Below are 12,218 nucleotides of genomic sequence, written 5' to 3'. Positions count from 1 at the left end.
TATGAATTTATTTTGAGTTGTTTCTTTATAGATGTTTTATATCTTTATCACCTGTTTGTAAACATGATTTATGTGCATACATATCATTGCTTATCTCCCTGTAGCTATAGCAAAGAACAAAAAGAGACTTTTGAAGTCTTAGTATTTTTTAAAATGTATTTATGCTTAAGTTAACTACATTTTTGGTTTATGTTTAGACTTCTAATTTCATATCATATCCCTCATTTTTCGTTATGTTCTCTTCTTTAGTCTCCCAACCAAAACCCCGAAGTTGCCTACATCCTCCTTCAAAGTTTGTTTGACAACACTGCCCTAATCTTGCTTTCAAATAAATATCTTGTTTATTATACAGTATGTGAATTTGATGTTACCTTACATTTTAACAGTAATAATTCTTCATTTAGTCAACAAGTGTTTGAGTACATTCTATATATAACACTATTCTACACAAGGTTGAAAGTGAAAGTGTTAATCGCTCAGTCCTGTAGTTCACCAGGCTTCTCTGTCTGTGGGATTTCCCAGGCAACAATATTGGCGTGGGTAGCGGTAGCCATTCCAGTCTCCAGGGTATCTTCCTGACCCAGGGTTCTAACCTGAGTCTTCTGCATTATGGGCAGATTCTTTACCATCTGAGCCACCAGGGAAGCTGAAAAAGACAGCTATCTCTAATGTCAAGAAGCTTAAAGGTGACAGAGAAGTGAACTGACAATTGTATATAATAATTACCGTTAAATATCTTGACTGTATAGATGGAGGCAGCTGTCTCAACTAATTGGAGTGTAAGGAAACAGAACAAGTGCAGGGAAGTTTACATAGAGAAAGGAGTGTTTGAGTCTGCAATATGAATAGTGGTAAATTAGACAAAAGAACCAAAACCAAAGGTATTCTTAGCAAAAAGAACAGTAGCTATGAAGCAAGGAGGTCTGGCAGAATATACCATTTAGCTAAAGGAACAGCAAATAATTTGGTGTTACTGAAACAAAAGACTCGTTAGGAGTGTGGAGCAAAAATTAGACTGGGGCTAAACTTGGCACTCAGATCATGAAAGATGAGTTCTTCGTTGTTTTGATCTTAAAGTCTGTAAGAAGTATTGGATGGTTGTTAACTATTAGAAGAACATTATTAAATGTCCATCTTAACATGTCTTGAGAACACTTTAGAAGACAGATTGGAGGGCACCCTGTAAAGAAGCCCAAAGGCCATTATTGAGCCTCCAGAGGAAAGGAGGCTGTCATGAAATTTAAGCCACAAGAGCTTCTAAAGTTAAATTAGTGGTAGTAAGTATATAGACAGGGAAGAATGGATTTGTGAGCCCCTTAATGGATAGAAATAATAGAACTTGATTAAGATTACATATAAATATGGGGGGGGGGGAGATGATAACTCTTACTTTGACATTTACTAAGATGGTAAATAAGAAAATTTGCTGTGAAATTGATACCTGTATAATAGCTCTGTGGAAATTTCCATTAGGTAGTTGGACTAATTGGACTAGAGTTCAGGGGTGAGAACTGGCTTAAGTTATGAATTTGAATTGTCCGTCTTAGGTAGCAGTTAAAATCATAGGTTTGAATGAGTCATCTATGGGAAGATACATATTCAGAAGAGCAGTGAGCTGAGGACTGAAAACATGTTTGTTTGTTTTTTTAAATTTAAGTCAGGATTTAATAATACCACAGGAAAGTTAGAAGAAACTGTAGAGATGAAGCATCTAAGGAAAAGTAGTGTAACAGAAGCCAAAAATGCTTTAATGCAGGAGGAGGAGGAGTAAAGCATTAAATGCCACAGAAAGATTGGCTAAAAAAGGCACCCATTTAATTTGTTTATAAGGAGTTTTTGAGCCTGGTGAAAGGCATTTCATTATAGTGGTTGCAGCAGTCACATTGAATTGAGGAGTGTGCATGAGAGTAGATGATGAATATTAGATTTACTGTAGACCCCAGCCTGGCTGCGAGGAAGAGTAAGAGGCATATGGCAGCTGGAAAAGGAATGGAGATGAATTTATGATGGGAGAAGACTTCAGTATTTTTTATGCCAAAAAGGCCCAATAAATAAGAACTCATTAATGATACACAGTGATGATTGATGGAGCAGTAACCTTAAGATGGTAAGAAAAGTTAGAATCTAGAACAAATACAGAATGAAGCTATTACTATTAGAAAGACACTTGCCTTGTCCTTAGAGACAAGAGGAAAGAAGGCATAGAATTCTATTTCATATTAGAGTAAGAAGGTGACTCTGTGATATGGTTGCGTTGATTTATCTGTCCAGCTAACTTAGAATAAATGTTAAATCCAGTGACCATTCTTCCTTTATAGATAGAAGTCAAACTATTGATATAGTTAATAAATTTTAGTAACCTCCATTTGACCACATGTGGTTTTCTTGATTTATGTCCTATCACCAAAATTGGTTATCAGCTAAAAATTCATTCTGTATTGAATGTGATCTTTGAGAATCATAACCATTTTAACATTCTTTTTTTGTTTTAACAGTCCAAAGCAGCATATGTACTCTTCTACCAGAGACAAGACACTTTCAGTGGAACTGGCTTTTTCCCCCTTGACCGAGAAACTAAAGGTGCTTCAGCTGCCACAGGCATCCCATTAGAAAGTGATGAAGATAGCAATGATAATGACAATGATATAGAAAATGAGAACTGTATGCACACTAACTGATGAAAGTCCTAGAAGCCATAAAAGAGAGACTTTCCTGCTGGTGGTATCTATTGAAATGATGAAATTACCCACCACATTAAACAAAAGTCTGAGATGGGGAGTTTCAGATCACTGAATGTAAATCCTTTATCAGATTTTAACTTGTGCAGTACTTGAAGTGAAACACAATGAAAACTTTAACAGAAATTGTCTCTTAATACATTTACAGTCTTGTATTTACAAGCTAAATATATATAGGAAATCACAAATAAATCCCTTTTAAGTTTGCTGCTGTTTTGATGAATTATGTTTTCTTTAATTTTTTGGATGTGAGTTAATTGATGACAAATGTTAAATTTGTGGATGTTGGTCATTTATTTTGCTCAGATAATAACTGCAAGAAACCTATGGCTGAACTTAGTTCTTGGATAATCCAGTTCATGTGCATTAGGCTGCCGCATATACTACTATGATAATTAGCTGCAGTATCAATGTGGCATAAATACTGCAGAAGTATTCTTGGAAAACCAAATTTTCAAATCTTTACGTGGTAATCAGTGTGGGCCTGTTATGAAACTAAATCATGATACACGAAGCAGTCTTGAAAAAGTTATTTCCTTTTGTAGTATCATAAAAAAACAGAATATTATGTTCATCTTACTACTACTGTGGAAACAGGTTCTAGATTTCACACTTCATCGAAAGTCACTTTTCAGTTAAATGTAAGTATTTTTCACTGCTGTTGGGATCTAGTCCTTAGATATTCAAATTCTTTTTGACTTACTTTAAATTTAAAATGCATATCTTTAAATCTGGTGTTGGTCCAAAATTAAAATTTTGGCTGTCTGTTTTTCTCTACCCCATTTTTTGGTAATTTGGCAACTTTTAGCTCTCCCAAGTATTGTAATATAAAGACAAATTTAATAGTATTCTGTATCCATAGTAATGATTGCATCAAGCTTAGATGAGAAATTTTTTTCTTGCCTTTAAATTACTAATGGACAATTAAAAGGTAGGTCTGTTAACTTTCTTTGTGTGTTCCTGATGGAATTCACCATAGCCTTACAGCTTTTCTCAGAAGGGAACTTGTTACAAGAGAATTGGCATTGCATGTTCCAGAGTCCGAACCTGTACAGTATATAAAACATACAAACCTTGGATTTGATTTTAGTTCACCACATTCAAGGATCCAGGATGCCAAAAATATGTGTGAACATTTGAAACATTTTTAATTTGCTGCTTTTTCCCCTTTGATCTAGTTGAAAGAATGTATTGTCAATTGGCATACAATACTGCCTTTAATAGAAAATAAATGCTGGGGCACGTTTCACATATCGACTACCTGAGAAATTGCTATGTGTCCCACTATTATTAAAGCAAAAAGTATAATGTTCTCACTTGAACTAATCAAATACAATAGATTATAAATTGTGTATTGTAAATAAAAGTTCACTCTGTGAGTGCACATTTTGGTAAATTATTTATTTATGTTAGCATTTAAACGTGAAAGAAAAATGCATTTAACCAGGATAAATGAGGTATGTTGATCATGGCTTTGCTTTATACCTTAATATTAAAGCTGGTTTTTCATCCTGGTATTTTTAAGGCTGTTTTGGGTTTTTCCTTTTTATCCTTTCCTTTTCTTTTCTTTTTCTTTCTTTCTTTCTTTTTTTTTTAATGTAAACTAACCTCCTGCATGACAGAGGTTAAAGTTTTGTCTGCACTTGAGTTCACTTGAGTTTACATTTGAAATGTGCATGTTTATTTATACAGATTTCAATAAAGCTATTCAAGGCCTTATTTAGTCTTTTATTTCTTACTCTGAATCTTTTAATAAAAGTCCCCTATTTTATGGTCGGTGACCATATGCTCTACTTTTTAGTTATATAGTTAAAAATAGAAAGGAAAACATGTCGTAGTGAAGTAAATCTTACTGTTAAGGACATGTTTTAAAGTTGACTTTTTCAGTTTAAATATTTATTCATTGAGCAACTGTTTGTATACCTACTAGAGTCTTGAGATTTAGCAGTAAACAGATATCCCTGCACCCAGAGAGCTTGCAGGCTTTCTCCTACCTACCAGCTAGTAAATTTTATTTCCATTTTTCTGAGGTTTAAAGAAAAGACAATTTTTTATAGCTATAGATTGTAGTTTCTACCCTAATTGTGTGTTTTTAAAAAGAAAACAATGTTAGTAAAATTACTGAATTTGTCAAAGTCAAATGGCATTTTCTGCTGCAAAAAATAAACTCTTAAAAATAATGCTAAGGATATTCCATACTCTAAAAGTAGGTATCTGTAGGTAGTACAGGGTCATAGGAATATATCCAGTCTAGAATTCTGCTTCTAGCCTGGATGCTTAGTAATCATGTGACTTTAATCTCTCCTGGTCTGTCTCTTCACCTGTAAAATAATGATCATAATAATAATAGCATATCATAGACCAGGTACTATATTAAAGAGTTAGATATATTATCTCATATAATTCCACAATAGCTATGAGGTAGGGGCATCAATCCTCCCCATTTCTCATACGGAGAAACAAGGATACAAAGCAGTTCACACAGCTGCTATATGGTGGATATTATGCAATGGTCAATATTCTATCCTCAGATGTATGTACTACCTCCCACTAGTTTTAATGTCTGACTCACAGGATTGTTTGGAGCTCAAACAAGATAATGTGTTTTGTAGGAAGTGCTTTGTAAACTGTATAGTATACTCATTACTGATTTTTTCAGTCTAAATAGAAAGTCATCTTGAAGTCTTATAACTTTGCTCCCAAAAGTATCTTCAGGTGACTATTTGAGAATTTAATAAGAAAAATACCAGCTGGAATATTGACTCACCATTCCCCTTTGAAATTAGCTTCATTCAACTCACATATATTTATTACAATTTTAATTAAATTTTAAATATTAATATAATGACATTTCCCAAATGCAACCCTGATTCTCAGGACTTTTTTCATTCACCTGTGACTTAGTTTTAATTAATGTCTGTGAAAAAGCTGTAGCCTGGTGCTTTACTTAAATATCTTGCTTTCTTTTATAATCTGTGTTCTTTCAGTGGTCCTTATTTTTCTGGCAGCTAAATATAAAGCTGCACAAAACATTGATTGGGGCATGAAAAAAAGGCCAAAACTTTGATACAGTATAAGACAGTGCTTTTTCATCAGTTAATTTCCGAGGTGGGGACATCTTACGAGAAGTAAGCCAGGAGATGAAGATAAAGACCTGTAGTCTCCTTCAGTGGCTTACAAAAGTGGGGAAGAGGGGAGGGTTACTGGAGGTGGGGAGTGTGCTAGTAGGAACCTTTCATCCTGGAGAATGTACTGTCTCTTGACACTATGACTGGTGCATGGTGATAATAAAAAGTAAGCCAACTTTTAGTCTGTTTTATTCTCTTCACGTATTTACAGACAATCCACTTCATTACTGCCTGCTTCCTATCCTCCCTACTTGTATGTATGCTTCTGATCTTTGCTTGTGCAGTATAGATGAGCACGTTCTCTCCAGGTTAGTGTTTAAAAATGTGGAAAATTATTGTGTACTAGGAAGGAAACAGAAGTCTTTAAAATCTCAGAAGGAAAGGAAAATAAATTTTATTTCTGAAGCCAAAGAAAAATAATAAATCTTTGTTCATACTTTCTACTCTACAATAAAATAATTTTTAAATTTTTATTTGAAACAGCTTCTCTTGAAAAAATACTTATGTTGATAACTCACAAGTACTTTTTTTTAAGTGCCAGAGGGTAAAGAAAGGGAGAAAGAGAGTATTTATATTCTTGCTAATACATTAAGTTGCAGAGCTATATACTCTATGGTTTCATTATCAGATTTTTTAAAATTGCATAATTTTTCTTGTAAACATTCTAAGTTGGGGGCATTTCAATTAAATATGTTTTTCTTATGTTTAATTCTTACTTGCTGTATATTAAAGCAAAAGAATTTTGAAGTAGCTCAGATAACACTTTTATTTAAAACTGCATTAAGTATATTCAAATTTTTATCTACATAGAATAGATTTTTAATTATCAGAATTGGGAAGATGAAATGTTTATGGTAAAAGTTCAGATATTAATCAAGCTTTATTTGAACTGATGATGGGGTAAAGAATTTTTAAATGGATATAAAACAGACAGTACAAAAATTATTTTTGGCAAATGTATGCATTGGGAAACATATTCACCCTATACCATACCTTGGTCTAATTATAGCCTGCTCTACCTTGGGAGACCTGGACATTGCCAAGATAGTGAAAGAAAAAGACTGAGTTATTAAGGGAATCTAGAAAGGGGATAAACCATTCAGGGAAAATCAAGAGTTGACATAATGTTGTGATCTAGAGTCTCAAAGGATAGATAGGAAAAATCAGCCAAATGGATTTGGATTTTTTTTTTGCTAGAAATGCATGTGAAACATGATTATACAAAGCAGCTAAAAATACAGCTATCTCTTTGGAAATTGTTCTTTTAAATGGAAATGCTATAAAAAATAAGATTGCACATTTTCAATATGCACAAAATCAAATATTTTAAATGTTTTAATTGTTTTGGTAATTAACTGTTCAACTGTAGAAAATCATGGTTGAAGTTGGTGCTCACTTGCTCAAAGTTTCCCTCATATCAGGAAGTTATAGCTTGTTTTATATAGTTTAATGAAACAAAATAGTTTCATTTGCTGTGACTTTCAAGTCCATTGCTAGCTGGAGTTAAATCTACATACATTAAAGTAAAACAATAAATGTGGAAACATCCCAACAGTCTTTTCCCATAATGTGTGTTCTTACATTTTTCTTGGTAATGACAAATTCTTTACGTTTCCCAAACTGTTGTTTTAAGCCTTGACTATCACCTTGCTTTTTAACTCATAGTTAAAATCTTGCAGGGTTCTTAAACGCTAACATCTCAAACGAAGTTTCTTATTAAAACGTATTTTGCTTTTCTTTTAGAATTTCTGAAGGAATATTGTAGGTTAACAGGCATTGTAGCTCCTCATTCCTCCTCTATTCATTGACTGTTAGGTATGCTAGGTTTTGAATAGTTCAGACTCGTATCAAAGTATTCTGCTTAGTCCAGCCTTACGTGTATGCCTTCACTCCTTCATCTGGCCCGCTTTCTTCTCACCTTGAGTTCTTCCTGTAATGAAAGTGAAAGTGTTAGTCACTCAGTCGTGTCTGACTCTTTGTGACCCCATGGACTGCAGTCCACCAGGCTCCTCTGTCCATGGAATTCTCCAGCCAAGAATACTGGAGTGGGTAAGTAGCGATGTATTTCATTCTCTCTAGTGAAAAATGTATTCATTTTTCTTTAATTTTCTCATATCAGTAGAGAATTTTCATATCCATATTCATATATTTTCATTATATGAAGTGGGCAACTTTTAAACTTTCTTGAGTTCATAAGAATTAATCCCATCATGACCTTTTAACTCATTTCCTAAAGTTTCGGACATTTGGATCATTGTTCATTCTCTGAGCTCCCTGATACCTGTAGTGAATTATCGGTGTTCTGAAAACTTAAAACATTCTACAAGCATCTAGGGTAGGAATTTTAGGGATTGCCCTCATTTAATAAAACCAAAAAATGAATTGTAAGTATAGAGAAATTGATAATCTTTTTTTTTTAAATCTGAGAAGAATTCCTATAGGATTCAAATATTGGATGACTAGTAAGATAAGGCTCAATTTATGGAACAATTACTTTCAATTTTGTACCGTATAGCTATTGTGTGAGTTGAGGTAATATTGCAAATTCAAATAGCAAACAATAATCACAGATAACTTGGGTATGATTTTTGTTGGGAGACAATGTAGAAAACATTCTGTATTTAGAACCGTTTCACCACAGCTGACTCTGAAGTCATTAGTTCTCAACCATAATAGCAGTTTCTTGCAGCAATAAAGGTATAAACTTTGAGGTTTTGCAAAATAAGGCAATATTTCCTATGATGGGTAACTGGAGTGCTCTGTCATTGCTCATGAAAGACTTCTTCAATGGAAGGCACAAATCCAGCTTTTGAAGTCACTGTTACTTATTTTTAGCAAAAGAATAGTAGGATGGGTCAAATTAATATTTGTTTTTTCCTTTTTTTTAAGATGTTCTCCTAGCTCCTCTAAAAAGACTTGGAGCAGAAGTCTTAGTGTGATGGTAAGCTTGAAAATTAAAATTTCATTGTGGATACTAGAATCCAGTTACATACTAACCAATAGGATTTTTAAAGCTATTTATGACCATAACCATTTTACAATAGAACCTTTTTCTCTGCCTTCAGCAGTCATGGATTATGTTGTCTTTTTTTCCTCAATTTCATTAGTATCTAAAATCATTTGAGTAAAGATAATCAAACTCGCAACGGTTGTGACTTTTATTGTTCAGATATATTTATGTACAATTAAAACTGTTTTAATTTAACCAGTATTGAGTAACTCTGCATGTCATGGCAGACTAAGATACAGCATCTCCTTGTTTGAAAATATAAGTGTGCAGTCAGATCCACTCACCGGGATTATGTCTTCTGGTCACCAGTCCCTTCCTACTCCAGTCCATTCTCTATTCTGCTGCTAGAGTGAGTCCATTAAAAAAAAAAAAAGCCAGATTCTGTTCCTCTCTTCAGCCTAAAGTCCTCCTACAAACTGTCTATGAATAAAAGAGGGGTTTGGAAAATAGACTCAGGAGTTTAACCACCTATGTTTTGGGCCTACCACTTTTCTATAAGTCTTGTTACCTCTCTGATTCTCAATTTACAAAGTAGAGCAGCTCCAGAATTTCCATCTAGGAGTGCTTGGGAGGATCAGTTTGGTTAGAAGAAAGTGTGAGATTTTACAGCAAAGGAAACTATAAGTAAGGTGAAAAGACAGCCTTCAGAATGGGAGAAAATAATAGCAAATGAAGCAACTGATAAAGGATTAATCTCCAAATTATACAAGCAGCTCCTGCAGCTCAATTCCAGAAAAATAAATGACCCCATCAAAAAATGGGCCAAAGAACTAAACAGACATTTCTCCAAAGAAGACATAAAGATGGCTAACAAACACATGAAAAAATGCTCAACATCCCTCATAATCAGAGAGATGCAAATCAAAACCACAATGAGATACCATTTCACACCAGTCAGAATGGCTGCTATCCAAAAGTCTACATGCAATAAATGCTGGAGAGGATGTGGAGAGAAAGGAACCCTCTTACACTGTTGGTGGGAATGCAAACTAGTACAGCCACTATGGAGAACAGTGTGGAGATTCCTCAAAAAATTGGAAATAGAGCTGCCATATGATCCGGCAATCGCACTCCTGGGCATACACACCGAGGAAACCAGAATTGAAAGAGACACATGTACTCCAATGTTCATTGCAGCACTGTCTATAATAGCCAGGACATGGAAGCAACCTAGATGTCCATCTGCAGACGAATGGATAAGAAAGCTTTGGTACATATACACAATGGAGTATTATTCAGCCATTAAAAAGAATACATTTGAATCAGTTCTAATGAGGTGGATGAAACTGGAGCCTATTATACAGAGTGAAGTAAGCCAGAAAGAAAAACACCAATACAGTATACTAACACATATATATGGAATTTAGAAAGATGCAAATGATAACCCTGTATACGAGACAGCAAAAGAGACACAGATGTATAGAACAGTCTTTGGGACTCTATGGGAGAGGGTGAGGGTGGGATGATTTGGGAGAATGGCATTGAAACCCGTGTGTTGTCATATGTGAAACGAATCACTAGTTCAGGGTCAATGCATGTTATAGGATGCTCGGGGCTGGCATGCTGGGATGACCCAGAGGGAGGATAAAGGGAGGAGGGAGGTGGGAGGGGGGTTCAGGAGGGGGAACTTATGTAAACCCGGGGCAAATTCATATCAATGTATGGCAAAACCAACCAATATAATATTGTAAAATAATTTGCCTCCAATAAAAAATAAATTAATTACATAAAAAAATAAAAAAAAAAGAAAGTGTGAGATTTTAAAACTGCATGTTTGCTTAGCAAGCACATGGTTTTTCTTGGAATGTAGTTTACTGTGATAGAGGGCTATGAATAGTTTTTTGTGAGGAAACCAAACTCATCTCCCTGAACCATCCACTCTTGGCACTGAATAGTGCCAATTAGTTCAGTTCAGTCACTCAGTTGTGTCCGACTCTTTGTGACCCCGTGGACCCCAGCACGCCAGCCCTCCCTGTCCATCACCAACTCCCGGAATTTACTTAAACTCATGTCCATTGAGTCGGTGACGCCACCAACCATCTCATCCTCTGTTGTCCCCTTCTCCTCCCACCTGCAATGTTTCCCAGCATCAGAGTCTTTTCAAATGAGTGAGTTTTTCACATCAAGTGGTGAAAGTATTGGAGTTTCAGCATCAGTCCTTCCAATGAATATTCAGGACTGATTTCCTTTAGGTTGGACTGGTTGGATCTCCTTGCAGTTCAAGGGACTCTAAAGAGTCTTCTCCAACACCACAGTTCAAAAGCTTCAATTCTTTGGTGCTCACTCTTTTTTTATAGTCCAACTCTCACTTTCCATACATGACTACTGGAAAAACCATAGCCTTGACTAGACGGACCTTTATGGGCCAAGTAATGTCTCTGCTTTTTAATATGCTCTCTAGGTTGATCATAACTTTTCTTCCAAGGGGTAAATGTCTTTTAATTTCATGACTGCAATCACCGTCTGCAGTGATTTTGGAGCCCAAAAAAATAAAGTCTGTCACTAAATATTACCCCACCTTTTAGAATAATCGTGAAGCATAAATTGTGTCTTGATCATTATGAATAATGCAGCAGATATTACTAAAAAAGAAGTACACCCAAGTGTGGGAATGATTTTTTTCTCTTTACAAATGAACATAGTCATCCCTATTCATTATCATTCACACTCAAGTTCCAATAAGCTTTCTTTCGCAAGATAGCAAGGAGGGTAACAGTTTGTCCACCCAGATTGAGTATTCAGTGGAAAATACTGAGAATAGCCCTTATCCAACTCCTCACCTTCCCTGAGCCATACACAATTTGACAGCTCTGGGCTTTCCCACATGCTATTCTGCTTAATGGTCTGCTTTATCTCCTACCTGGCAAACTCCTACACACCTTCAGGACTGATCCCAACGTACATTGCTTGCTCTTCCTGACACATTGTCACCATAAGCTGTACATATCTCTCATCCCCCATTCAGTTCAGTTGCTCAGTCGTGTCCAACTCTTTGCAACCCCATGAATCACAGCACGCCAGGCCTCCCTGTCTATCCCCCATTAGACTGAATTAATTTGATGGAAGAGTTGTTCATAGATGCTAAGGTGGTGTTGGATATAGTATGTGTTCCTAAATGTGGTAATTATTAAATGAAGGATTTGCCTCAATATCAGAAATATAATTGTGTTACTGTGATTTTGTTTTATCCCTGATATCCCTAATGAGTACGTATTTCAAAAGCTTTCAAAGTAAATTTGCCTTATGAATGTGCATTAAATGCATGTTTAAAATACAGCAACATTCTAAGTTCAGCATTATTAAAAATAAATTCAGTATTAGTTATGAATTTTAGGCTATTCA

At 35.1% G+C, this 12,218-nt stretch overlaps 1 protein-coding gene across 5 annotated transcripts in view; it reads left to right on the top strand.

Moving 5' to 3' along the window:
- USP15 (ubiquitin specific peptidase 15) overlaps positions 1-4,457 on the top strand; it is a 145,029-nt gene extending 140,572 nt beyond the window's left edge. For all 5 annotated transcript variants that reach the window (XM_055396118.2, XM_055396119.2, XM_055396120.2 and 2 more), the window contains one exon: positions 2,496-4,457. In XM_055396118.2, the coding sequence (XP_055252093.1) occupies positions 2,496-2,678 (183 nt within the window). In that variant the 3' untranslated portion in view covers positions 2,679-4,457. The remainder of the gene's footprint in view (positions 1-2,495) is intronic.
- Positions 4,458-12,218: the final 7,761 nt, after the last annotated feature.

The sequence above is a fragment of the Moschus berezovskii genome, chromosome 6, assembly GCF_049115385.1.
Source record: "Moschus berezovskii isolate FMDL1 chromosome 6, NW_MosBer_1.0, whole genome shotgun sequence".
NCBI classification, from domain to species: Eukaryota; Metazoa; Chordata; class Mammalia; order Artiodactyla; family Moschidae; genus Moschus; species Moschus berezovskii.
Note: the sequence above shows the minus strand (reverse complement) of the source record. Positions and strands in the feature narration are given on the sequence as shown.